The sequence below is a fragment of the Spea bombifrons genome, chromosome 9, assembly GCF_027358695.1.
Source record: "Spea bombifrons isolate aSpeBom1 chromosome 9, aSpeBom1.2.pri, whole genome shotgun sequence".
Classification (NCBI taxonomy): Eukaryota; Metazoa; Chordata; class Amphibia; order Anura; family Pelobatidae; genus Spea; species Spea bombifrons.
In genome coordinates this window covers 18,357,152-18,382,064 of record NC_071095.1, presented here as the reverse complement: position 1 = coordinate 18,382,064, position 24,913 = coordinate 18,357,152, and the positions used below count along the sequence as shown (strand labels likewise).

The window sequence follows — 24,913 nt, the reverse complement described above, 5'->3', positions numbered from 1 at the left end:
ACAGAGTAACAATAGCAGGTACCTTCTTCTGTATCCTAGTGTGATGTGACAGCCATACCATGATGTTTGTGGCCCTTAACACCCGTTGAGGTAAAAGGAATATTTACGGATTAGAATATTTTATGGAACTCTTCTTCTGATGTGTGTTAGTGTAGGTGTTTTGCCGTAAGAAATAAGTGTGTATTATACGAACATAATTACCCATGCCTCTACTGGCAACAGTCACTGGGCAGCAATACGATTGTAGCAAAAGTGTATGAATGAAGTAAGTTCTCGTCATGGCACAATAATGCGTGCGGTTTGCTAAATACTGAATGGGTTTTCTTGTCATTCTTCTGTATGAGATTCACATCATGGTTGTTTGTAGAACTCTTTGGCTCAAGCATTTTATTGTGATGTTTATTTATTAAAATAAACTCAAACGCTTGTACTGAAATTTCCAGGCTTGTGTGGCGTTGCAGATGGATGTCCTAGAGGTGTAGATCCATAGGGTTATACTCAAACATAGAGAAGTCAACGTCGTATACGTCTCTCAAACTGGAAAATAGCTTTCTGGGTAAAGTTTTTAGGTACTCTTGGCTTATTTCTTTGCTGGTTCTGGTTTCGTTGGCATAATGCTTAATATTAGGGTATGCTAAGTTCTTCGGGGCTTTTATTGTTTTCAAGACAAAATCTGAATCCCGCTTCATGGTTTCAAACTTGCCCACGATGTCGTAACGGATGTTGCACGGGTCACAGAGCTCATACATCGGCTTCCAATGGGTATCTCTATAAAGCGGGTTTTCCTGAACGACGAACCGTGCAAAGTGATCTTTCCGGTGGAATTTTCCGACCTCCCGATCGATCTCTTGATGATCTTGGCCACCGTGTCGTAGTAATACTCCTCGTCCTCGTGTAGGAACTTGTCTCTGTAGGCGGAAACCAGCCGCTGTAACGGATCCCGCGCAAACATCACCTTGGTGTAATTATTCAGCAGCTCCGCCTGCTCCGTCGGAGAGTAAGCGCTCAGCTTGGTCAGGAGAGGATGAGTGTGCACGGAGTTGTGTTCGAGATCGTTGAGCGTGGCTCCGAGAGTCTTGTTTAAGAGGAGGATGATCCTCTTCCAGTTCGTGCAGCCGACTTTAGGCACCTCGCAGTAGATAAACCTGTGCGTGTGCTCCACAAACAACTGTCTGGCCACGAAAGGCGGAACTCTGTAGGACGGATCGAAAAGCTTGTGTTGCTGGCAAACGCATCTCGCGCTTAATTTACGCAAAGAACCTAAAAGGAAAAAACATGCAAAATAGTGATTGCAATTGATAATGTTAAGTATGCCGTATTCGTAGGTGGCCCTTCTTAGTTACCCATTTCTCTCTGTGAGGCCAGTGGACAATTATCAGTACTGGATCTTTTCATGCTCTTTCCCTCAGAGATGCATACTTGGCAACAACAGAAATAAACCAATCATTTGGTTTAAATTACTCTAGATTAATAGTTATTTAGGATATCTTAAAGCACATTCCAAGCTTTCTTGAATTCCCTTTCTGTGTTTGAGTGTACTACAATCACTTAACCCATTCACCTTTTAAACTGAACAGTGATTTTTATTTCTCTTATTTTTTTCTTTTTTTTTCAATTTTTTTTTTCAATTTTTATTTGGCATATAAATGATAAAATGTAAAATTTAAATAGAACAATATTAAGTAAATTAGATTTCCCTTGATCATAGCTGATTTCTGTTAATCCTGTGCTGATTTTTAATTTCAGCTCTAGAAGGGATAAAAAAAAATTATAGCGACTCTCTCAAATTTAAAGTGAGAATATAATTATGCAAAAGGACTTGGATCTAAGGTCGAAGAAGTGGTTTATTACTTAATCCTCAGTGCTACCTTGGGTAAAATGGTAATGACAAGACGAAAGAGTGGGGTAAGTGGAACAATCAGATCGGCGGTTGTGTGCGAGAATGTTTATTTAAGCCGCTCTTTCGCAAGCCCTTCTCCCAGCCTTTTATCCCCTCCCCTCTCCCTTTTTTGTCCATCTCCATGTCTCATTTTCTCTTCTCTCAACTTTTTTCTTGAAGTTTTAACTCAATCTCTTCACTGTGTGCCGACCTTGGCAAGTCTCCTACTGGAAAGGCTGGGCTGGCTTTACCTGTCTGTCTAGTCTGCAAGCAATAAACCTTGGGCTGCCTAATTTGAGGGATTTTGGCTGCTGTTTATTTAAGTGTTTATTTTTTTTTCAATGTCACAAATAGCCTGCAGGTGACAAATGTTGGCGGGGTTGGAATGTTTCTGTTCAGTCTAATTTCAGGGGTGTCAATTGGGGATTTGACTGCATTGAGAGTGTGATGTGTTGTGGGTCTACATATTACTGAGCTATTTGGCCAGACATGTCCCCTAGGCTGAATATTTGTAACCCAGTGAAGCCTTTGCTACTATTAGTAAATTCTCCCCAAGGCTTTGTTACATTGTTACTTTGTGTGTATTCTCTGTTCACATTGTAAATTCTGTACAAGAATGAATGAAGAATGCTGGTTCTTTATAGAAATAAACAAATGTAAAGGATACTCACGATCATAGACAGGAGAATGGCACCTTGGCATATAGAAAACGAATCCCATGAGAATACAAGAAGAGACACACAGAATGAAAGGCTTTTTGTGAGCCTTCTGTAGTTTGTATGACACACAACGGGTTATGGCATTCATAGTTTGCCTGGATTCACTTAATATAGCTGCCAACCTGAGAATATGAGAAATACTATGAAGAAGCCACTATTCCTCAAAAACCAAGCACCCCCATAACAGGTAACCACCATTAACATATAACCGTACCTGGTAACTTGCTGGGTTTTGCCCAGAGTCTCTGGATGGGGAGCAGCATTTGGTCATGTCCACTTTTATCTATGCCTACCCCTTCAAAGTGTGTTTGGGGCTATCCCTGCCTCGGTTGCACCTCTACCCTCTGGTATCCATCTCTGAGAGGTCCTCGGGTATGCATATAACAAGCAGTTTGAGATCATCACTAGGTTGACACCATGTTCTGCAAACGTTACAATGAAGGGGAGGGTTCTGGGGCACCTAATGGGCCATTTTCAATAGAAAAGGCTCGTATATATTTACATAACATCTATAATCCTGGATTCAAAATTAAAACAGGTGGTATATAATCTATAGAATGCTTTTTTTTCGGCCATGGCATACCTAAGAAAAGCAAATGGCATTTGTTGATGGCAATGTATAGCCGTCACCTGTGAGATTGGGCACAGTGAGCATTAGGTGTTAAGGAAGGTGCAAGACATGAGTCCAACTAAAACCCTATAAGGTGGAATGCTTTACGAAACAAAAATCAACTAAGACATATCTTGAGGTATTTGTGCATTGATATCTTACTGTCTTTACATAGGAATAAGACACATAGCTGGTTTTCAGGAGGGTCACTCAGATCGACTATCAGGTTCCTTCAGAGACGTGTCAAAGGCTGTTCCTTGCAACCCAGCAAGCGATTCATGTGTGCTCAGCTTGCACCAGGCACTAGTATGTTTGGGAGATTGATGCCCAAGGGGAACCCTAAATTTGAGGGTAGTCTGGTAGCTAAGAAGGCATCAAAATGTTTTGGTTTAAAAAAAAAACAGCACTCCACCCCAGTTCCTTAAACTATACTACAATGTCTGTCTAGCTTTGCTTTACTGAGAGGGTGGTGGATAAATGAAACAGCAACTCTGCAGAAGTGGTAGAGGTTATTACAGTAAGTGAATTTAAACATACATGACACTTTTCATTTATGTCCTGAATCGAAGAGAAGACCAACACCTGATTAAGGTTTAAGTCTTTACAGCAGGACAAATGGGCAGACTAGACGGGCCAAATGGCATATTCTAGCTTTCCCATTCATTTAACTTGATAAGATTCTATGCCTTTTTTTTACTAATCTGTTTATTTTACACCTGCTTTACACCATCATCAAAACAATGGAATACAATCAGACAAGTTGAAAAATAATCTTACCTGTCTGTGTGATATCCTTCCACTTAAGTGCTGTTCAAACAGTATTCTGCAATACATTTGTGCCAGTATTTGTTGGCTGATCCACACCCTTTCCTCTTATAAAACACAAGACTCACCTGACCTTCTTTTCTCCAGGACAGTCACGTATCTACACTAAAGATCATAAGTATAAAAAGTATCTCCCAAAACAACAAAATGTTGTAGTTGATTCCACAACTGCCCTTACCTCCATTAATGTAAAGACACTGAGACTGGTCTTTGGTTTCGTCTTGAATATAGCTGTATAAAGTAATTATATCCTGTTGTAGACCCCTTTTATCCAAATTAACCAAACCCAATTTGGAAAGTCTCTCTTCTTACCTTAACCCCTTCCCAGGTACCTCACGAAAAAACGGTCAGTTAACCAATGACGTGCCTGGCACCTCATTACATTAAATCTTAGAAAGCGTTCTAAGATTGTTTTCTTCACTTGAACAGCTTTTCTGTAATGCCTCAATGTCGAAACATTCAGCAATACCAAAATCAGCAGGGTCCCCGTGTGGCCCCTTGGGGCGTCAACGTTCACCACAAATAATATGGCGGGTGATTACAACAATTAGTGGATGGAAAGTGTTCAAACACCAGTATTTGAAATACCTTTGGTTTGTCTAGGTTTCAAACATATATATAGTTTGATAGGGTAAATTGAATTGAACAACTATAAAGATGTCCCAAATAGGACATGGGGCAGGAGTACCAGATGTAAAAATTCCAAGTTGCAAAATTTAATTGCACATGTCCCAAATGTGGCCTTTCACCCCCCCAAATAACCCAACAAACCCATGCATGGGTGGTATCACTGTACTCGGGATATGCTGATATTTACTGAACATAGATTGGGGTGTTGTAAATTTATACTTGAAGTACAATTACCACAACTTTGAATGCTTGTAGTACGATTTGTGTTTGGAAAGTGTTAAAGTATTTGAAATAACCCGGTGTGTCTAGTTTAAAAAAATATATATATTGTTTTGATGGAGTAAAGCAAAACACTACTTGATACCCTATAACTTGCAACAGAAACATTGGGTATCTCTAAACTCAGAACAAATAGTAGAATCTATTTAGTAGGTTTCTTTATGAGTAAAAGATTTTTCAAATAAGAGTGAGAATTTTTTTTTTATTTATTTATTTTTTTTTAAACATTTTTCACCATTTTATTATTTTTTTGATTAAGCATGCTATTACCATGGCATCATGTGTATTAGTACAAGCCTTATTTAGGGTGAAACCCTTAAGGGCCTTACGTAAAATGTTTGTCCTAAACGAAGTCTGACTATATTAATCTTCATGCTTAAATTAAGACAATGTCCTATGGACGTGAAGTACTTGAACGTGCAGTTGTGAGCGTGAATTCTTGCTTTTATTATTAGTTGCCATTCTAAACACAATTGCTCTAAGGAGTGCACCCGTGGGGGAAAAGTAAATGACAACTTCTTTGTAACATTCTTTGCACAATGGCACATGTATTGTCTGACGTTGCTATAAACTACTGTAGACGCAAGTGTTCCAAGTGGCAAATGTGTTCGGTGCTTTGATCACTGTCAAATAAAATACATCACTGACGTTTGTTTAAATACGCATTCATGGTTTTGCATTGGGGGGCGGTGGGGGTGTGAAGTTAATAATTAGTAGCTGGGAGAGGCAAGTGCTTCTACTGCTTTACAGATCTCTGGTCAGATCCCCAGAAGGATGTCGAAGCAGTGGAGAGAGATCAGAGGAGGGCGCCTAAACCGGTGAATGGTGTGCGTGATGAGACTTATAGCTCTCAGTATGTCCGGTTTAGAGGAAGGAAGAGAGGAGAATGGATGTGATAGAAACGTTCAAATTCTTAGAGATTTAACAAAAGAGGAGCAATGATAGAACAAGAGGTCATAATCGAACACTAGATTTTAGATTTGGTTTCTGTTATTGACAGGGTGGTAGATAAGTGAGTTAGTGAAGTTAGTGAAAATAAGCATCTCAGGTGCAACGTGCAGTGCTTCACGATGTAAAAGAGAACCCTGGAGTAGCAGCTAAAGGCTTGAAGGAATCATTGGAGCTGATTAATATGTCCGTTCAGGATTCTACCATATACAAAACATTAAATAGGAAGGGAATATACGGCAGGACGCCATAGAGGAAGCTGCTACGCTACAATTTAAATCACCGTTTGTCTGAAGTTTGCCAAAGAGCCCCTTGGCTCTCCACATCACTAATGTGAAAAATGTTTTGTTGGCTGATGAAACTAAAGTTAAATTGTTAGGTAAGAACACCATCAAGTAATTCCCTGTAGTTATCAATGTCCAGCAAGTATTGATCTTTTAACGGGGTGACTGTCGGGAATAACACATTATCACTTTGTCACAAACAGTTGAGATGCTTGGGGTAGTCTGTGGTGGTTTTACCAACTACAACTTCCCAGGTCAGCACAGCATGTGATGTAACATTGTGTGTGATGTCACAAACACATGGAATATACATCAAGATGGGTCAACAGCAGAGATTCCTGTGGTAAACTGTGAGTAAACTGTGGAAGGTAAATTGATGACCATGACAATGTTACTTCAATAACATTTCATTAATATAATCTCTTGGGATACTACCTTTAGAAGATGTATGGGTCAATGTTGTGAGCTGTATCCACCTGATCAGCTTCTGATTAGCCTGTTATCACTCCTTAGAATGTCATGTTACTCTATCGCCCTCTACAGGTGAGAATAAAGAAGTATCAGGATATTTGGATTTCTGTAGATGTTGTGTTTGTTTAGTCTTGTAACTGATGGTGGAGAGGAACATCAAATAAAATAGTAATGCGTTATTTAATACCACATCGTTCTATCACCTGTGGCTTCTGTTGCCTCCATACGATCTGTAAATTCTCAGGTGAACTCTGATGAGAATGATGCTGTCTGATGTGGGTTCTCAGGAAACCTCAGCACAATGGACAGAATATATTTTACAGCTATTGGGGGTTTCTGTATGCAGTTATCTAGAGGACGCTGCACACCTTTGATAAGCAAATATAACTTTGCATTGTCTTTGGTAGATGCCATGCCTTTATACCCCTGTATTTATTCATAAAAAGTGGTTAGAAATACTGGATATTTTTTGTTCCAGATTGGGGATGATGAAGTCCTCCTGGCACTTTAAGACCAGCGGCTGCCTAATGATATAGATGTGGCTGATGGGCTGGATATGACAGGCCACACATTACTTTTTTGGCTCACATAGCGTGTGTATGGGCTTGTCCAGCCGTAGGTCAAATGCTTCATCCCTCCATCTGCTGCCATAGTGGGAGGACGGGAGACTCCAGGGACAGATTCAGTATACTTGGTCTCGGAGATATTTTGGGAATTCCCTTCTCTACTAGGAGACCAAATTGCCTCAATATGGAATTTGTGTAATTTCATCAGGTTATCATACATCCATGTCAGTTTAAGTAGGCTCTTATAACCTTGTTGCTTCATGATCTGTGTATGGTGGCTTAGTGACGTACATTCTTTTGAACATACAAATTTAGTTCATATGAGTTTGATACTTTAAGTCTTCTATACATATTAAAAAAATTTTTTTGAAATGCGTAATGTAACTGGTTATATACTCAGAGGCCAGCTGGGTGCATCTGAAATATTAACCCTTGTAAACTGTTGGTTTCATTTTACAGAGCTTGGACTAGTAGATTAATAAACTTTAGTCCTGATTGGCTTCAGATAGGCTTTTCCTCCAATTTCTATGCAACTTACTTGTAACTTTTAACTTGTATATCTGTAACATTTGTTGTTACAGTACAGAAACTTCAAATTGGACTACATTCCAAAGAATGGTAAAGATATAACATAATATGAAGACGGTGGACAACCTTGTCTTGTATCGCTTGTATTAATAAAGAAGCCAAGTCTCTCTTTAGGGATGTTTCACCGGCCTCGTGATACTGGGGTCATTCGTATAACAGAAATGTCACCTCCCATCCATGACAAATTTAGAGCTACTCTACTAAAAACAACACAGCAGGGTTTTGATTCAGTCATATGATGTCTTGGTAACAAAACATAGATTTATTAACATCACAACGTCCCGTGATCACAGAAAAATTATTTAACAAAACGAGTCAAACTACAAGTGCATTGATGTAAAATAGATATTTATTTTAAAGAGCCAATATATCATTTGGTAATGTTCTTATGGTGTCTGACTTCAGCCTGCAAGCTTTCAGTTTCCATACATTAAAAAAAGATAATCTGTAAATATGCAGACCCACCATATGATTGTCTCGGTGTTCAAATGACTTACTTCGATACGGTATAAAACAAAGTTAAATAAGCATCAAAGCACAGCAAGTACAAATGACATAGGTCGTTAGGACTAATGATTGGAAAACATCTTTATACACTACTGATCACAAATATTGTATTGATTTTGGGCCGTGAAAGCCTGTTAACGGTTTGTTAAATCGATCGTTTCCAGTAATGCAGGCATTCCATTACCTTGATGACCTTCCTTTGATGTGAAGACCCTTGTGGTTACTGATAAATAGGATGAGAAACAGAGACTGCGATATATTCAGGCATATTAAGCAGATGATTGTTAGATCAAAGTAGAACGGTCTCGCGTATTGATGTGTCGAATATGTGAAAAAAGTATGATGTTTCAGTCTTCAGAGAGACCTTCTCATGAGGACGGAAACACTGATAACTTTGGGGGGGGGCAGCCCTGGGACTGGCCAGCAGGCAGATGTTTGTTGGGCCAGCGCCCAGTGGTGCCTCTGGATGCATGTAATAATTCCCAGTCTAGTCCCATAGGGGGTACCTATTAAAGTAGGCTTTATACTTTTTGAATCTCTATCGGGGTAGGCAGCTGTAGTCTTTGTAAAGAACCCTTTAAATGCTTCACTGCCACCAACAGTCGCTCTTTATCTACTCAAACGTAATACAAACTATTTGCAGTAGTTGATTTAAAAGGAAAGCTGCAGTCTAGACCCTGCTTTCTAGAGCTCCCAGGTATATCTAATATTAAGATTCAGCCCTGGGACACGTCACATTTTTAAGCCCCCCCCTTACACAAGTGATAGAAATAATAATTCTGCAATCATGATTGTCATGTAATGGCATTCATTTAATGAAGATGTCTCACCTCTTTCATAGCCTCTGAGTGGCCCCTTACACCAGTGGGGCCCTAGATATCTGCTTATATGTATATTTTAATACCGTGCTTGTTTGGCACACTGTCCAATGTTTTTTTTTGTGGTTGGTGACTTCTTAGTGACAGATATTTGCATATAGAAAGGTTTTTTGTGCTTTTAAAACCATTAACCGATCTCAAAAGCCTAAGCACAAGATAACGCCATGAGAATGGACGACGAAAGGGTAGAATCAACATGTATTACTGAATCTGGAAACGAAACATATATTGTTAAATATTTTTCGACATTTAATACCTCTATTTGTCTCTGTCGTGATGACAGTCTAACAAAAAAACACTTGCTTGACAAACATTTTCCAAATAAAAAACATAACTCGGTTATAATGTCGCTACAACACAATCGGTAATTCTGAAGTAGCGCTGATTTCCAGTCTTCTAGAGATTAGCAAATTAATTTCTGTTAATAAGGGAGACCATTTTTCTATTACTTTTTATTTCTATCAATACTTTATACCCTCTGTAAATAATAATAAAAAATAATATTTTCAGGAAAGAGCAATGTTAATTTAATGGGGAGAGAACCTTGGAATTTTACACTGGAAATGAATGTATAAATTCAGTATGCCTTGTTGTCCCTGTTTTGTAACAAAACTAGCAATGTTTTACTTAGAAACGTTCCTCGTTTACTTTCCCCGTGACTGTTGGCACCAGCGGGCATCCTGCCCAAACGCCATTCTCCCTTAATCTAGAGGTAGCCCATGCTGCCTTCTCCCTGCTAGACACACTATCGCCCCGTTTGTGGAAATAGGGGGCATTTTTTGACATGACTGTGCTTTTAATGCATTTATCTGAAATTCAATGGCAGCTTCTTCCTGTTTGACGTATTAAAGATCATAAAAGGCCAGTGCGAAAACCAAAAAGAACACTAGTCCCCCCCTAAAAATATTCACCTTCCTATATTTTTCTTTTTAATGTAGGATTTATTTCACAATCATAGCTGGGTTTAATCACTAATTCAAAAGTAAATTGTTTAATCTCGTAGATCTAGGTAGGACTTGGAGATAAAATGACTGGTCAACCAACGACAGGTAATAGAATTCCAGCACTTGAAAAATTCTGGTAACGTAGGAACCGAAGGTTCCATCAACATTAACTGGTTCCATGATAGTTTACACCTATGGAGCGCTCCTTAATGACCTCCTTTCACGGATAAACCTTTACATACATCCTCTACAAAGGGCACTTCTAGCACCAACAGGATTTGGAGGCTGTCGTCCCGTCCTGTTTGTTGGTGTCCTCTTCCAGTTCGGCTAGATTCAGTTCATTGGTGGAAGAGACACGCAAGCCATCCAACTCCTTCTTATGAGCCAAAAGCACCAGTTCAGTCAGTCGTGTAAATGACTTCAAAGAAAGCAAAAAAAAAACAAAAAAACATAAATTCACTGTTTGTTACATTCAGATGAGGACGTTATAGAAAGATAGTAATGGTGAACATTTTCTTGTGAAATATTAGTCCTATTTTACGGGGGTGGGGGCCACCTGCTGAAAGTTACACACGCGTGTCTACTCGTGTCTGCTGGAAAGTGAGCATAGTACGGGCTACAATTACATGGCTGTATTTCTGGCTTCAGGCGGTATAGAAAATAATTTCTTGGCACAAACACAATGAATACGTAATGATCAAATCTTTTGATGGTGTTTGGCGGGGAAACCTGATTTCAGGTACTTTTTTAAAATGAGGTTCATTTGATGAACAGATTGGTTGGTAGAGACACCTCGTCGGGAGGAGACTTTGCCCAAAGTATATCACAGGCAAAATATTTCCGATAACCAATACGACAGACTGAGTTAAAAATGCATTGTTTTATCTTGCCTCTTTAATGTTGATGTTGGTGCAGGCGCTTGTCTCGAAGAAGTCCATGCCGTACTCTTCTGCAAGCTAGAAAAAAAAGACTGCTTTAGATTTCAGTGTTTTAGGGTTATAAGATGAATACACTTTTTCTCGTAGAAGACAGCTGCAGGTAGGGTTTGCCCGCAGATTAGGGCTACAGAAGGGCGAGGATTCAAATGCCCACCTGACTGCTATGATCTCAAGGTTCTGGGCCACTAATAGAAGCAGGTTGTGTTTGCTTTACTTGCAAGCCCATAGGTCGTAGAGTGAGAACGTTTTTGTTTTGCACCTTGATTGTTTTTCTGCATTCCCTTTTGTGAAGCCATCTTCTCAGTCCCTTTTTTGTGTTAGACAGGACTAGATACTGGGCCACTTACTTTCCAGCATGGCCCGAGTGGTGTCAGCCCACCACTGTTGGAATGACGGCGTTTAAACAATCCCTAGATCCAGAAAAGCCATTTTTACTATGGAAGTCAACGAGAATGTTTCCCCCATCTACAAGCTCCAGTCCTTTGCAGGAGTTTGGCCAAACGCATCTCCTGCTTAGGACTGTACAAGTACAACGTACTCCCCTCCGGCAGCCATTCCCACAAGGTTTACAGGCACCCCCCTCAAACTGCTTTCAGCATTTTGTGTATTTTTGCCAATAAAATAAAGTGCATATTAAAGTAATGAATAGGCATTCATGTTTGCTGGGGTGGCTTTGTAAAATAGACTGTCCTTCCAGATCATACACCATCGTATTCTTGAGCTCAGAAGTTTGTGAAAAGCTTCGGCATGTGCTGAGAAGAAGGTCCATGGCAGAAAAAGCACGGGCCTCGTGCTCTCTCGCCAGACCGCCAGGGCTCTGACCAGTCACGCAAAGCAGAAAGGAGTGGGTTCTTGTTTTTAAGCGTTCAAGGTATTTTAATCGGAAAGGATGGTGTGGGGTTATAAAGTAAGGCTGAGATGCAGGTATAAAACAATGAAAAGCCAATAGGAGGTGAGCAGGGTTAAAATGATTAGAGCTTAAAAATATAAAGCAAGGGGTATAAAAAAAGAGAAAAGATGGTGTTAACAAAAAGAAAGGAAGATCAAAAAAGGAGCAATAGGAGGATGAAAAAGAAAAATGATATGAAGGATATATATGAGAAAAGGATGAGAGCACGGACTTAAAGGCAAGACCAAAGACTGATTAAGGTCTTTACATGATGGACAGACTAGATGGGCCGCATGGGCCAGATCTGTTTCTGTTCCACTAAATGTTTCTGTTCCGCTAGCAGTTAACGAGAAATGCGTCCATGGAAGAAAAATGATTTTGTTGTTGTAGAAAAAAAAAAAAAAAATCACTAAACCAGAAGGTAGCCCAAAGAAAATCCGTAAGTTAGTAAAAGTTGCGGCCCAAATATCTACTCAACCACAATGTTTAAAAAGAAAACGTTATTTGCAGGTGATATAAAATGCATCAAGAGCCGTATTACTTCATCAACCGCTCAGCAAATTAATGAATACTTATCTGTTCATACATACATTTTCTCCTTAGTTCATGGTCCACTCAATATGTTGTTCAATGTTTGAACATTGCCTGTAAAATAAAATAAAGGGTTAATATATATCTACGCACACTGGAGACTTTTCTTAGTGTTCAAAATGATAAGTTCTCCCTGCCGAGTGACGGAGCTCTGCCGATTTAATTGTAGCTTTGAACGTGGCGTGGGTTTCGCCACAGCAGTGTCTTCGATAGAAGGTAATTAACAACAGATTTGCACTAATTTAAAATAGGTTTTTAAAAAGGGGGAAGAAATTATATGGCTTACAAAAGTCAAACCCTCCTTTCAGCCTGAAAAGTTCAGTTCATTCACGTTTTCACACCACTCAGTACTCAAGTTAAAGAGAAGAATTATGCCAAGTGCCTACTCATACGTCTGGGTCATGTTACTGGGGCCATAAAGACTCCTAGTTTTATCTTTTTGTAAGCCGATACCCAGAGTCTTTACTAGCAAACAACATAAATTAAGTAACTTTGGAGTCCGACACGTCCATGTTTTATGGTGATACTTGGATCTATGTCTGGGTTGTATTATTGAGACCTTAAAGAGGGCCTTAGTTATGTCTTTTTGTCAGCCTATGGCCAGAGTTGGCAAACAATGTTGATTAAGTAGCTTTGGGGTCCATTGGTCAACATGTTATGGTGAGACTCGGATCACTTCACTCGATTTTTTAAATGCACTAGATGGATATGGCCAGTGGCGCTACCTTCGTTATTGCTGAGCGCCGGGGTATGATGTCATCTCGGCACACGTCTTTTAAGGATGCTAGTGCGGGGTGGAACTATGGAGGACTCTGCCAAACGGTGGTGCTACAAGGAGCCTGATCACCCAAGAGGGCGATAGGCTCCCTGTCTTACAACAGAGGACCTGGCCACCATAGGCCCAATTGGCCTTGAGCAGAAAACATAATGGTGTACGAACCAAGACATGCTCACATGTTCCTTATCAACAAAATCTAGATATGTTTGTAGAGAATCAGGAAAGGTATCAAACCCACGTGCCCACAAATTAATTAATGATTAATCAAACATTTCTTTTTGGGGAGGGGGTAATTTGTAGACTTTTGGTTGGATTCAGTAACTATGGGTTGTATATAGGTTGAGACAGATGGAAATCTCTGTGCTGCTGCTGAGTTTCACTGTAAGTGGGGGCCATGTTGGCCTCGCATAATGCATTACTCGGATAATATCACAAATCGGTGCAATATGCAAGGCCAACTCAGGCCTTCCCACAGGGAAATGAAATGTTTTAACTCATCCATACCCACTGGGACTCTATTCACTAAAGAGAGTCTGCTATGGAATGGATCAATTCAACTCTGATATCGCCGCCCATCGTGAATTATTATTGCTCTTTTTATTTAGTACTACATGCTTGTCTTCTGTTAGTGAATGCAATATTTAAGGCACAGTCTAGTCCACGAAAGTGTTTTCTAATGCATATTGGAGTCTATTGGGGTTGGGGAATGGGACTTATGTCACTTGGCTGCCTCTCTTGAAACCAGGAAGTATACACAGGAAGCATACTTGAGTACACTTCCTGTATATGCCCTGGCAGCCAATCACATGGATGGCAATTGAACAACAAAGTAAACATGTCCTTTTTGACAAATGTCAAATACTCTTCTACAAATAAGGTCCATTTTTAACTTTTACCGTAGCTAAAGTAATGTGCTCGGCATTTTCTGTTACACCACTCGGGCCCCCACACTTTAAAGCCTTAATGGTGGAGAACCAAACCAGAAGGGCATGGGCTAAGTGTGATCAATAGGAAAACACAAAAGAAAATATACACGCACGCTGACAAATGAATATATGCCTCCAATAGCCAAACATACCCGTGTTATAGATAATACCGTAAGCAAATGTTCTGAAACCATTCAGTACTTCGTTAAAAAGCTAGAATTTATGGTACAAAAATGTGTACTAATTAGGGGGGAAAAAAACCTCCAAAAAACAAATCGGGGCAGGCTCACATGGTAGCAGAGGATAATTACCCCTTATGCAACAATAATTCAAAGAATTTGGCCGTTATGAGTATTTCCATTACATTGTTATACATTTCTAATATAATATACGGAGATTTTTTCCTGCGACTAGATGCAGCAGGCTGGGTGGACACAACTGGCCAACGTGCATTGAGGCTTTTGGTGTAGCCAAATAAATTGTATTAAACACTCACACTCTCAATATCTTTTTTTAGGTTATTAGTAGGGCACAACATTGCCACACCGCCCCATCTTCGGCAAAAAACATAACACATACCAGGCAACCAGGAGAGAGAGAGTACCAAGCCAGACGGTTTGCCTTCCAAGAGGACATACACGCATATTGTCCGGTCCCAACCCCAACATATATGCGTGGGAACATATATCTAAGCCAAGTTACTTTCCATTGGTGCAAATCTGTTATCTTTTACCATTTAAGCGAGGGACATATAGAGCGTAAATTCTGTAATGTGCAAAGCCAGGCCAACTCATAATTCTAGGTCTCCAACTGAAGACCGTTCAAAGACAGAAGAGAACGCGCTGGGGCTGCCTTCTTGGCATTTTACAGAAACCTAGCCCCTTAAATGAATAGCAGTCTTTTTTTTTTTTTATTCCTTCTAGAAGTTGTACGCTTTGAACACCAAGATGCATCTTAAAATGTACGTGTAGATATATATTCATCCTTTTACTTTCCAGAATATAAGCTAACATTGGTTTAAAAAAAAAAACGGGACCATGAACCATTGAGAAAACATACATGCGTCTTAATATGTTGATTCCTGAGGCTGGCATTGCATACGCCAAACAATGAAGACATCAGATCTGACTTACCTGGCCTGTGTGTGATCACCAGAGGTGCACGCTTGGTCTATACAGAGACATTAGAACACCACAACGTTGTCTTCAAAGAGACAGCCTTTCCAGCAACCATTATCTGAAGTTCATTCTTCAGGCTGCGCATGTTATACAAAGCTGCCACCGACTAACCGCTCATTAAAATCTCAGTTAAGTTAGTCTTGTAATTTAACCCATCTGAGGACGAGTTGCTTCAAGTTTTTGGGAACCAAGTCATTTTTCTGTGTTGGCCCCAAAAAAAGGAACCAGCTTCAACTAAACATTCAATTTTCTCTCGGGCTAATAGTTTATATCCATTTTTCTGTTCAAGATTAACAGAAATACAGAGGCTGTTTAAAAAGTAATTGATTTGCCGCATCTCCTAATTTAACATGGTTCGTTATGACATTTTTACCAATTTGTCATTAGACTCATTCGTTTATTGCAGTTTCTGATAAATAACAATTGTAATTGTAGGCAACTCGATATCACGCTATATTTTCACAATCCTCTGTATCATTTTGTTAAGTTGAAAAGTCAAGTATCTCGTTACTGGGCTGACCATGTCGATGATGCATTTTAAGTAATGATTGGCAAACTGGATCATATTTACTGGGAGCTTCCGTACTGTATCATCATATTATGTTAGGAAGGGAAAGATCTGATGGTTATGTTGAAAATAGTTATTTTTCTCTATGCTTTCTATATTTTCCTTGATTTTCCCAGAATATACCTGCTGCTTCTACTTAACTGTGCTATTTGTCCCTATTTTGGAATTTAGCGATTTTATATTGAACCTTAACTTTCAGGGGCCCTTAGTAACATAGTCATTTAGGTTGGAAATAAAAACAAGTCCATCAAGTTCAACCCTTCTACCCGATCTTCTGGCTTTTGATCCAAAAGAAGTCAAAAACCCAATGAAGTTATTTTTCTAATTTTGCCACTTGAAAAGTAATGTCGTGTTTTGCATTTACTATTTTCAACAGCATAGACGTCAGGACCCCTTTTATATTACTTCTAAGCCAGCGAGCCTCTAGTTCTAGACTACGACCGCTTGTACTAACGTTTCTCCTCCTTTGGGATAAACCCTTTGAGTGACTTCTACGTGTCTTTGTTGGTGTTTTGAATGTAGGAGAAACATGTATTTTAACTTTGTTTCCCTTTTATTAAGCAACTTTAGCGTTTGGAAAGGCAGCTTCATTCGGAACGTACCTTCATCCCTTGATTTCTCCCGACTTGCCTTTTCTGTTCCTCATCAGCCTTATTTCCGATCAGAATCTTTTGAACTCCGTCTGGCGCGTACTGGGGAATAATAACAAAAGTTTAATTGTTGCCACTATTTATACAGGCTCAAAAATGTGTGTATAGATTTATTTATTATGTATATTATAGAAGTTTTGTTTGCTTGTACAGTTCTGGAGATGTATAAAGGGCAGACGTGTATCATACCACTCGAATCATCAGGGCTTATTTCTATTTGTTATGGGACCCTACCTCGTCTACGTCGCTGGCCCATTTCATTATATGCTGGTAGGAGCGCTCGCTCGTTATATCGTACACTAGAAATATTCCCTGAAAAACATGGAGAACAAACGTTAACAGGCCAGGAGCAGCCTGCGCGAGCTCGTGTTACATTAGCATAAACGTACCATGGAACTCAACAGGTAACAAAAATAATATCCATGTTATGGTCTATGATGTAAAATTACAATGACGTGTATTAGAATGATCTTATATCCAAGAGGATGCTACAACGTGTCAAGAATCGGTGAAAGCAGGAGGACTCCATAACAATATCTAACAGCAGCACAGGTCATCCCAGGAAGGGGTTATCTGAACTGATTAAGTTCATGTCCTCATTTATCAAAGTCAGACTGCAAACCTGATTCTGGTGACATCACAAGAGCCTCATCCCTTTATCGCCTCTAGGGGCCACCACCGACACATCAAGTCAATTCACTTATCGCTGATCTTTGTAGCAACCAGGCTGAACCTGGACGCAACTCCACCGGAGACTCCCAATGTCCACCTAGAACTCTTAATGTACTGCTATAATATAGTGAATATAGATGTTTTGTATACCATTCCCTACAACATGTCAGGTGCTGGGAGGGAAGAGTGCCAATGGGAGAGGAGTGGGACTAGAAGTGGAGCAGAAACCTCCATTGAATTGACATGTCCCCGAGATGGCCAGGAGAGATCTGAGGATCTCCACAAATGGCTGATGATCTCCACCGCCCGCAAAAGTCGGACTCTGGGGCGGCTACCGGACGGCGTGACTGTGCCTAGAAATCGGGATTATTTGTGTAAGGCTGACTCTTTAGACTTTATTCAGTGAAGTAATATTGCGGTATTTATAATGGTTTAGAAATCCATGGTCTTCGATTCAACGTCTACAAACAAGTTTTCAGTCGTTACATTTAGATTGCGACGAAGAAAAGCTTTAAGCCATTCAATGGGGTGCACAGAGTATGAATGCAAGATAAATGGGTACATACATAAGTGATAAAAAGACTTAATACATTTAACATGCCATAGAAATGTAAGATAAACACCCGGCACATGCACAGAGATGTCTAGAGATGATATAACATGGACAAAATAGCCCTTTGAGTTGTGTGATGTGGTGCTTATTTTAATGCAGGATTTAGAGAAAAGAAAGATCTGCTTTAAATGTGCTTCTTTGAAAACCCTGCATTGGTATCTGCTTCCCTGCGGATCGCCAACCCCCACGAACCCCTCTCCTGACCCCTCTTTAGTCTGCTTTTCATCTAGCCGCACTTGAACAAAGCCGCACTTGTCGCTTCTGACAGCTGCCGTACTTTTCTAACCTCAGTCGAACAACACGGGAGTACTTCAATAGCAGAACTTCCTCACAGACGCCCTAGACCGTGAGAGCTTGGATTAATAAGTCTTACGAAACCAAAGAAGAGATACCTTAAGGAAGTATTCGATGTCTGTACTAGTGTCCACGCGTCGGTAGCCTTACTCCTTCTATATGTTTATTTCCTCTATCACAAAACACAATGGCGTCTATTTACTAAAGGAGAATTCACAGAGTCAGGGGTGACTTAATGGTCTATGTTTGACCTTCGTAATAAGTCAATGTTATGGGCCCTTGAGTACCTCAAAGCCTTATCTGCTGTAGTGAAAGTAGTTCAAATATAAATATAGAACTTGAAAGCAGATAAGAACCATCCGGTCAACCTTGGAAAAACCTCAAACCTTTTTCAGTCGTTGGTTTTTCGCATTCCTTTCTACAAGGAACCCATCTAGCATCGGCATTTAATCTCTATACACATTACATGGCTGCGTAACGTTCTGCACGCTTCGTTTCACTTGTTATGGCCGATCTGAAGAGTCGTAGCTTCGTTACTAAAAGCCACATAATCTGTTACAAAATGAGCCAATCCCAATCAGAATCCCCCTCGCTCCCTGTCTATCAGTAAGCACTCTGCATGACCTCAGCGTGCTCATTAGTGACATCATAAGCCCACTTAGTTGCGCAACATCAGTAGCTCTTAAGGACATACCTGGGCTCGCCTGTAGTACTGTTTAGTTATGGTCTGGTATCGTTCTTGTCCAGCCGTGTCCCTAAGAAAGAGAGATGTCAGGCGGTTATTAAAGATCAAATAATATAAGTATCCTATCACCGCTGCTCAGGCATGAAATACGACGACAGTTATTTCATCTCTTTAAAGCGGAGCCAAGATGCCTCCGCTGTTGGGCTGCGATGATTCAGACGCTGACATTCAGCCATCGTGTTCTATACAGCACCGGGCGACACGGGAACATTGATCTTTCATAACAAAAACCATGTTTAGACAAGAATTTGGAGAGAGATGAAATGGGAATCCGATCACACGCCAGACAATTACCGGGTCATCGTTGTATGTGTCGCTACAGAGAAAGCAAACATCCATTCATCCGTTCTACCTAAGCTATAGCTGATGATATCCAGACAAACATTGTTAGAGATGCCAGCGGGTATTTGAGTTACAATAAAAACATAAAAGTAGCATTATCCTTTTTCTAATGTTTTTTTTGCTATCCAAAGCCTCTTAAATCCTAAATACTAGAAGTAAAGGCTGGTCCAAGAGAGCCACAGGTTGGTCGTTCCCGCAAGTATAAAGAATACATCGCGGGTATTATGCGCTCGGGGGATAACTGAAGTTCACAGGGCTAGTGGGAAGGTTTAATGTGTGAGTCTCTGGACAATATGATATTTAGAAATAATGATGTGAGGGGTGGGGGAATAAATTTTGGGTAGCTTACACTAGCCAAAACACTTGGCTCCCCAGGTGACCCAAATTAGGTGTAAGTCAATTTTAGAGAATATCTAGGGAGATAAGTCTTAGTCTGTTTAGGTAATCTTCCTTACCAGATCTGTATTCGAACTTTGATGCCATCAACGTCTATTGTCTTCATTTTAAAATCAACCCCTGAAAGGCAAAGCGTAAGGCAAATTAGTAACGACAAGATGTGTTTTTTTTTAATATTCACAGGTTATGAAATCCCTTTTTCATCCACCAGAAGGAAGCCATGACATACACTTCAGGGTTTCTACACGGCTCCAAAAACACAACTAGTGACTCTCAGCTATGAGACGTCATATGTTCCTACAGAGGAGCGGATCACAATAACGCCGTCCCTTAGACCCGTATCTGGGGAGTACAATGGGGAGAGGTCTTCTTTGGGTCTTCGTAGAGGTAGACAAGTCGGTTTCCGCATAGTATGAGCCAGATCCTAAAGCTTGGCTTATTGAGCCATTCAATGCTACTTGTAAGCACCGGAAACCTAACCCAAGGAGGGCTTTCAACTAGCTTGGCTTTGGCCAATACATCTCCTCTTTTTGCTACTTAGGGATGAGGCAGGTTTGAGTGAATGCTGGATCGCCTACCGGCAAACCCTCCGGAAACCCTTGTTCTTTAGTCAGCTGCAGTGAGTACTTATAGCAGAATATGTGCACTTTCTGGTCCATTATATTTTCAAGTGGAACTTATGTAGAGGGAATATGGCAGCCTTAAGATCTATATGGGCTTCTTTCTTATTTTTTGTTAATGGAATCTTGTAGCTATTCTTGTATCGGTGTATACACACACTCCATTCCACTTTGGATTCCCATGACGCAAGTGTTTTTCTTAGAATAGAATCATTGACCTTTTTATTTGTTTAAATTTTTTTTGTAATGGCATGATCCATTAGGATTTAAAATGGCATGAAATATCTTTGAAGGACGCTGGGGGTGTTCTGTGCAGGGAATGTATTTAACGTCGTGCAATTATGATGCAAAATACATTTTGTATTGAATATTGGGCTGCGGATATATCTAAATTCTTCACTGAATAATTGTAATTGAACTGAAATCTGGTTATTTAAATGATGTCAAATAGTTTTTACGTTCTAGAGAATGGGGATCTGCGCACCCGCATTTTGGCAATAGAACTTATATGGATAACCGATTACTCTCTTAAGTTAGATATAGCCATTCCTGAATTATTGTATAAAATAGTAGCAGTGACATTTAATTCTATTTATCCTGACAAGATGTCAGAATTGATGTGCAATTATATTGATGTGGGACTCAAAAGGCTGAGCGCCACATGCAATACAATCAAAATTTGGGGGGTATTCCTTCCTTTTCAGGTATGTGCCTCTTGCGTAATTTAATTGGTGAGAAGACGCCATGTCTTGCAGGAGAAGATGCAGCAGTGCAGCATTCAGTGCATCCTGGAAATCCTAAATTATCGTTCTTTACCTGTGGTTACAGAAAGCCTCTCTAATGCTACAGAAGGGTCAGTGATCCGTGGAGCTATTATCTCATGAATCAATACTTTCTGCTTAAAGTGATGGTAATCTGAGAACACGTAGTTGTACTTGAAGAGCCGCCCATGCTGTGTGGATCTGATATTTGGGGCATACGTGGTGTTAAGTAACAATGGATGACATCAGCATGTCTAGTTGTCTACTGCACCCACCAGAAACAGAATGGGGGGCTATAAACGTATGTCATGGTATGGGTGGAAGCAACAATGTCTACTGAGCACAAAACTTTGAGTTGAGTCGGCAGTAGGGTGATCAGGGAGTTGAAGGTGGCTTCAGCTTTACAAAATAAAACCGGTTGACCCTCAACTCCATGAAACACAACATAGTTTCCCAACTCGGCAATCCACCCAAACAGATTGTCGGGAGTCAAGTTGGACTCCATGACATCTCAACATAAGTGCGCTCAACTGCAACTCTACTTTTTGTGAGAAGACATTCTGTTAATAATTAATTATTAATGTTGAGTTAAATGGTCAACGAGCCTCCTCCTTGAAGACCTGAGTTTATTTTGGCAAGCTGAAGCCATTTTTTTTAAATCCATGACCATATGTTTAAAGATTGATGTATTTGTTACATGCTTCCTAAACATGCTCGTCTTATCTTTATATCGGTGCCCTTCGAAAAAAAATCCATGGCAACAAACAATTGTCAGAGCAGAAGAAGCAATGGCAGAAGGAAGTCTAAGAAGGAAGTATCCCTTAATGTGTTGGGTGTGTGTGTAAGGGGTTAGCTTGTAAGCTTGAAAATCCCGGATGTCTCATTAGAAGAACACTTAAACCTAATCAGACGGTCTCTTGATTACATAACTAAATGCTTTGGAGATCACATCGAACCAATAGATTTTACTTTTATGTGTATAGAGTAGAGCGGGTCATATGAAGTGCATGAGATAAAACTGCCTTTCCGATCTACCCCAGTAAGGTCACGTTGGATGCCAACAATACGTCAGCCTTGATGGCTGCTTGGAAACCTTTTACGTGTTAGTCCAACCGTTTATATAATATGGCATGTAGGCTGCTGTCACAGCACTGTAGACGCTTCCCTTTGTGAGCTGGAAACTATTTCAGAGAGACCCTGCTACTCGTTGCTAGCGTTGGCCAAACTATGAGGCCCCATTACTCCGAGTGTATGTGTGTATATTATACATATGGCAGGGGCGAGCGTTGGTGTAGATTGGTTAGTACCACTAAGGCAACCTCTTAGTGATAGACCCAAGCTGCAGTGCGGTTCTGGCTGCTTATGATGATGCACGAGCCAAAATGGCCAGCTCACGGTGTAAATTGGTGTGTAAAGTTAACTTGTGTGACACCATTCAACTACACCCATCAGGGTGTCTGACTTTCAGAGATGAGACGTATAGTGTAGCATGGTGTCCCATATAGGGTGTAGTTTGAAACCAAAACCTGAAAATATAGTTTTAGAATGTAAGCGCTGCGTAAATTGTTGGCGCTATACAAATAATCGATAATAATAATATATTATCTCATTCTTCTTTGTTGGAACATATTCGTCGTCCGTCGATTAACGGCGACAGAAGGCTTTTTGTATCGCCCTCCTTAGCTGGGAGGGTGAAGAATGTCTCCGTCGCTCTATTGATTTCTAGACACCAGACAAAAATACCAGGACTTTAACGACTCTGAGATATCATCAGACTTCTCCTGAGCCCTGCCGCACGCTTCTCACAGAGACGCCGAGTCTGGACTACACCGAGGAATTGTGGGTCAATATATATATATATATATATATATTTATATCAATGAACACATCGGTAAAATGAGCACGCAGGCTATTACTAGGCTCAACTGGTTCACCAGAAGCCATTTTTATTTTATTCATTTTTATTTCAAAATAAAATGTATCCCTTCAGTTTGTCGTAACATTAAACTGCATGATTGATACATTTATACAAATTATCACAATATAGATTTTTAATTTAATGAAGCACAAGAGGCTATGGGGGGGACAAAACAAAATTTAAAAAAATGTCAAATATATTACCCGAGCGCTCAACAGATTCACCTTTTGATGACATAACGCAAGTGACTAGTATTTGTGAATCATCAACACAAGCTGCTTCTGTAGTATGATGTCATAGATGAGAACACAACAGACATCTTTACCTTAAAATATTACTTGACCTGAGTGCAAATGTAAATATTTCTAGATATTTCTCATACTTTATAAGGGGAGCCATTTTGATTAATGGGAAAACTGGTTTAATACAGGTGATGCATTTGGGTTTGGACCCTTGAGGACTCCAACCTACACAGTACTCTGACTGTAAACACAGACATACACATATCCACTATATTATTAACAATAGAAATAAATATTATAGTTATAAAAACAATCAATATAATTACAACAGTTATTTAAACCCCATGCATGCAGAATTTAGAAAAAAATAAATAAAAAATATATATATATATAAAATAAAATACTAGGAGCTGTTTGTTTCAAATAAATTATTGTGCAATTAAATGGGACATTATTTCCCGAAATAGGTCAAATATATTTGGAGGTACAGTTGCTGTATACACTAGTCATAACCCACACATCAGCCTTATTGTCGAGTGTTGCTGCAGTAACAATACACCCAGGATAGGAACACAATGGATATAGGATGTTTGCTTATGGCAGGCAGGATCTGAAGATATTCCATGTGAACAAGAGACCTCTGAGGTCCTGAAAGCTTATGCAACTCCTCTACATGTTGTTTTCTATGCTGTCTGAGTACAATGTATCGCTAAGGTTCCAATGAAAGCAGTGAGAATTCTTGAATATCGGGAGCTGGTGAAAGCATCTCAAAGGTCTTACCTATTGTAGAGATGTGTGAAGGATGGAACTCGTTGTCTGTGAATCTGCACAGCAAACATGTCTTGCCAACCCCAGAGTCTCCTATCAGAAGCAGCCTGAACAGCACATCGTATTGTTTAGCCATTGTGTGGCTGGAAGGAGCCTTCGCACAGACAGCGTTCAGCTGAAAAGGGAGGAGGTCTTACTCAGGACACACACACTGCTCCCCATCCATGGCTGTCTGTGGAGCAGCAGATGTAGCCCCCACAACAGGTTCTTCTCCTCTTTCTTGTTCTCCTCCTTTGTCCAGATAGGATCCAGCAGGATAGGGAGATTGTCTGTTTGCTTTTGTTGAGTAATAAAACACACACAGACTGTGAGAAATGACCAGATGGAAGCTGTCTTATCAAAATGGGTTTGGAGGAGGAGGAGGAGGAATTCAAGCTCCACCTAATGCAGTAGACCAGGAGAGGCTGCTCTGCACCTCCTCACATAGGTAAAGGATATACAAATATATTGGGTGTGTTGGAACAGACGGCTGATCTGAACACGACTGGTTTACTGGGGTGGGATCGATCGATACTGTTCACCATTATAATCCATTTACACCTCCTTAATGTGACGAGGAGCTGCCCCCTGGGGGAAACTCTGTCCTTTTGACAAATGCTTGGGGCATTACATCACAGTCATTTATTTGGATTGGGGCAACTCGGGCAAATACTGAACCTGTCTGACTTGTTTGTGGAGACTGACATTTCTTAAGAAAATACTCAAAATTCTGATAGAAGGATGTGGGGAATGAAAAGCCAACAAGGATGTAAATGTCTAGAGAGAGAGAAGGCAGGTGATGGTTAGCGATGCTGCTTGTAAGTAGGGCTTTAAATCCCAGGTGGTTCCGCAGCCCC

At 40.2% G+C, this 24,913-nt stretch overlaps 2 protein-coding genes across 2 annotated transcripts; both read right to left on the bottom strand.

Annotated features, from left to right (window-relative positions):
- Positions 1 to 450: 450 nt before the first annotated feature.
- On the bottom strand, positions 451 to 2,669 carry LOC128505121 (carbohydrate sulfotransferase 9-like). The gene is given in 3 exon segments (XM_053475421.1): positions 451 to 817; positions 820 to 1,260; positions 2,551 to 2,669. Coding segments are annotated over 3 exon segments (837 nt in total). The 5' UTR covers positions 2,600 to 2,669; the 3' UTR covers positions 451 to 470.
- Positions 2,670 to 10,124: 7,455 nt separating this feature from the next.
- On the bottom strand, positions 10,125 to 24,493 carry RAB15 (RAB15, member RAS oncogene family). Its single transcript, XM_053475423.1, has 7 exons — positions 24,030 to 24,493; positions 19,768 to 19,828; positions 18,920 to 18,980; positions 16,881 to 16,958; positions 16,599 to 16,688; positions 11,019 to 11,084; positions 10,125 to 10,546 (listed from the first exon to the last, which is right to left on the bottom strand). The coding sequence occupies exons 1-7, from the start codon at positions 24,151 to 24,153 to the stop codon at positions 10,391 to 10,393; spliced, it is 636 nt and encodes a 211-aa protein (XP_053331398.1). The 5' UTR covers positions 24,154 to 24,493; the 3' UTR covers positions 10,125 to 10,390.
- Positions 24,494 to 24,913: the final 420 nt, after the last annotated feature.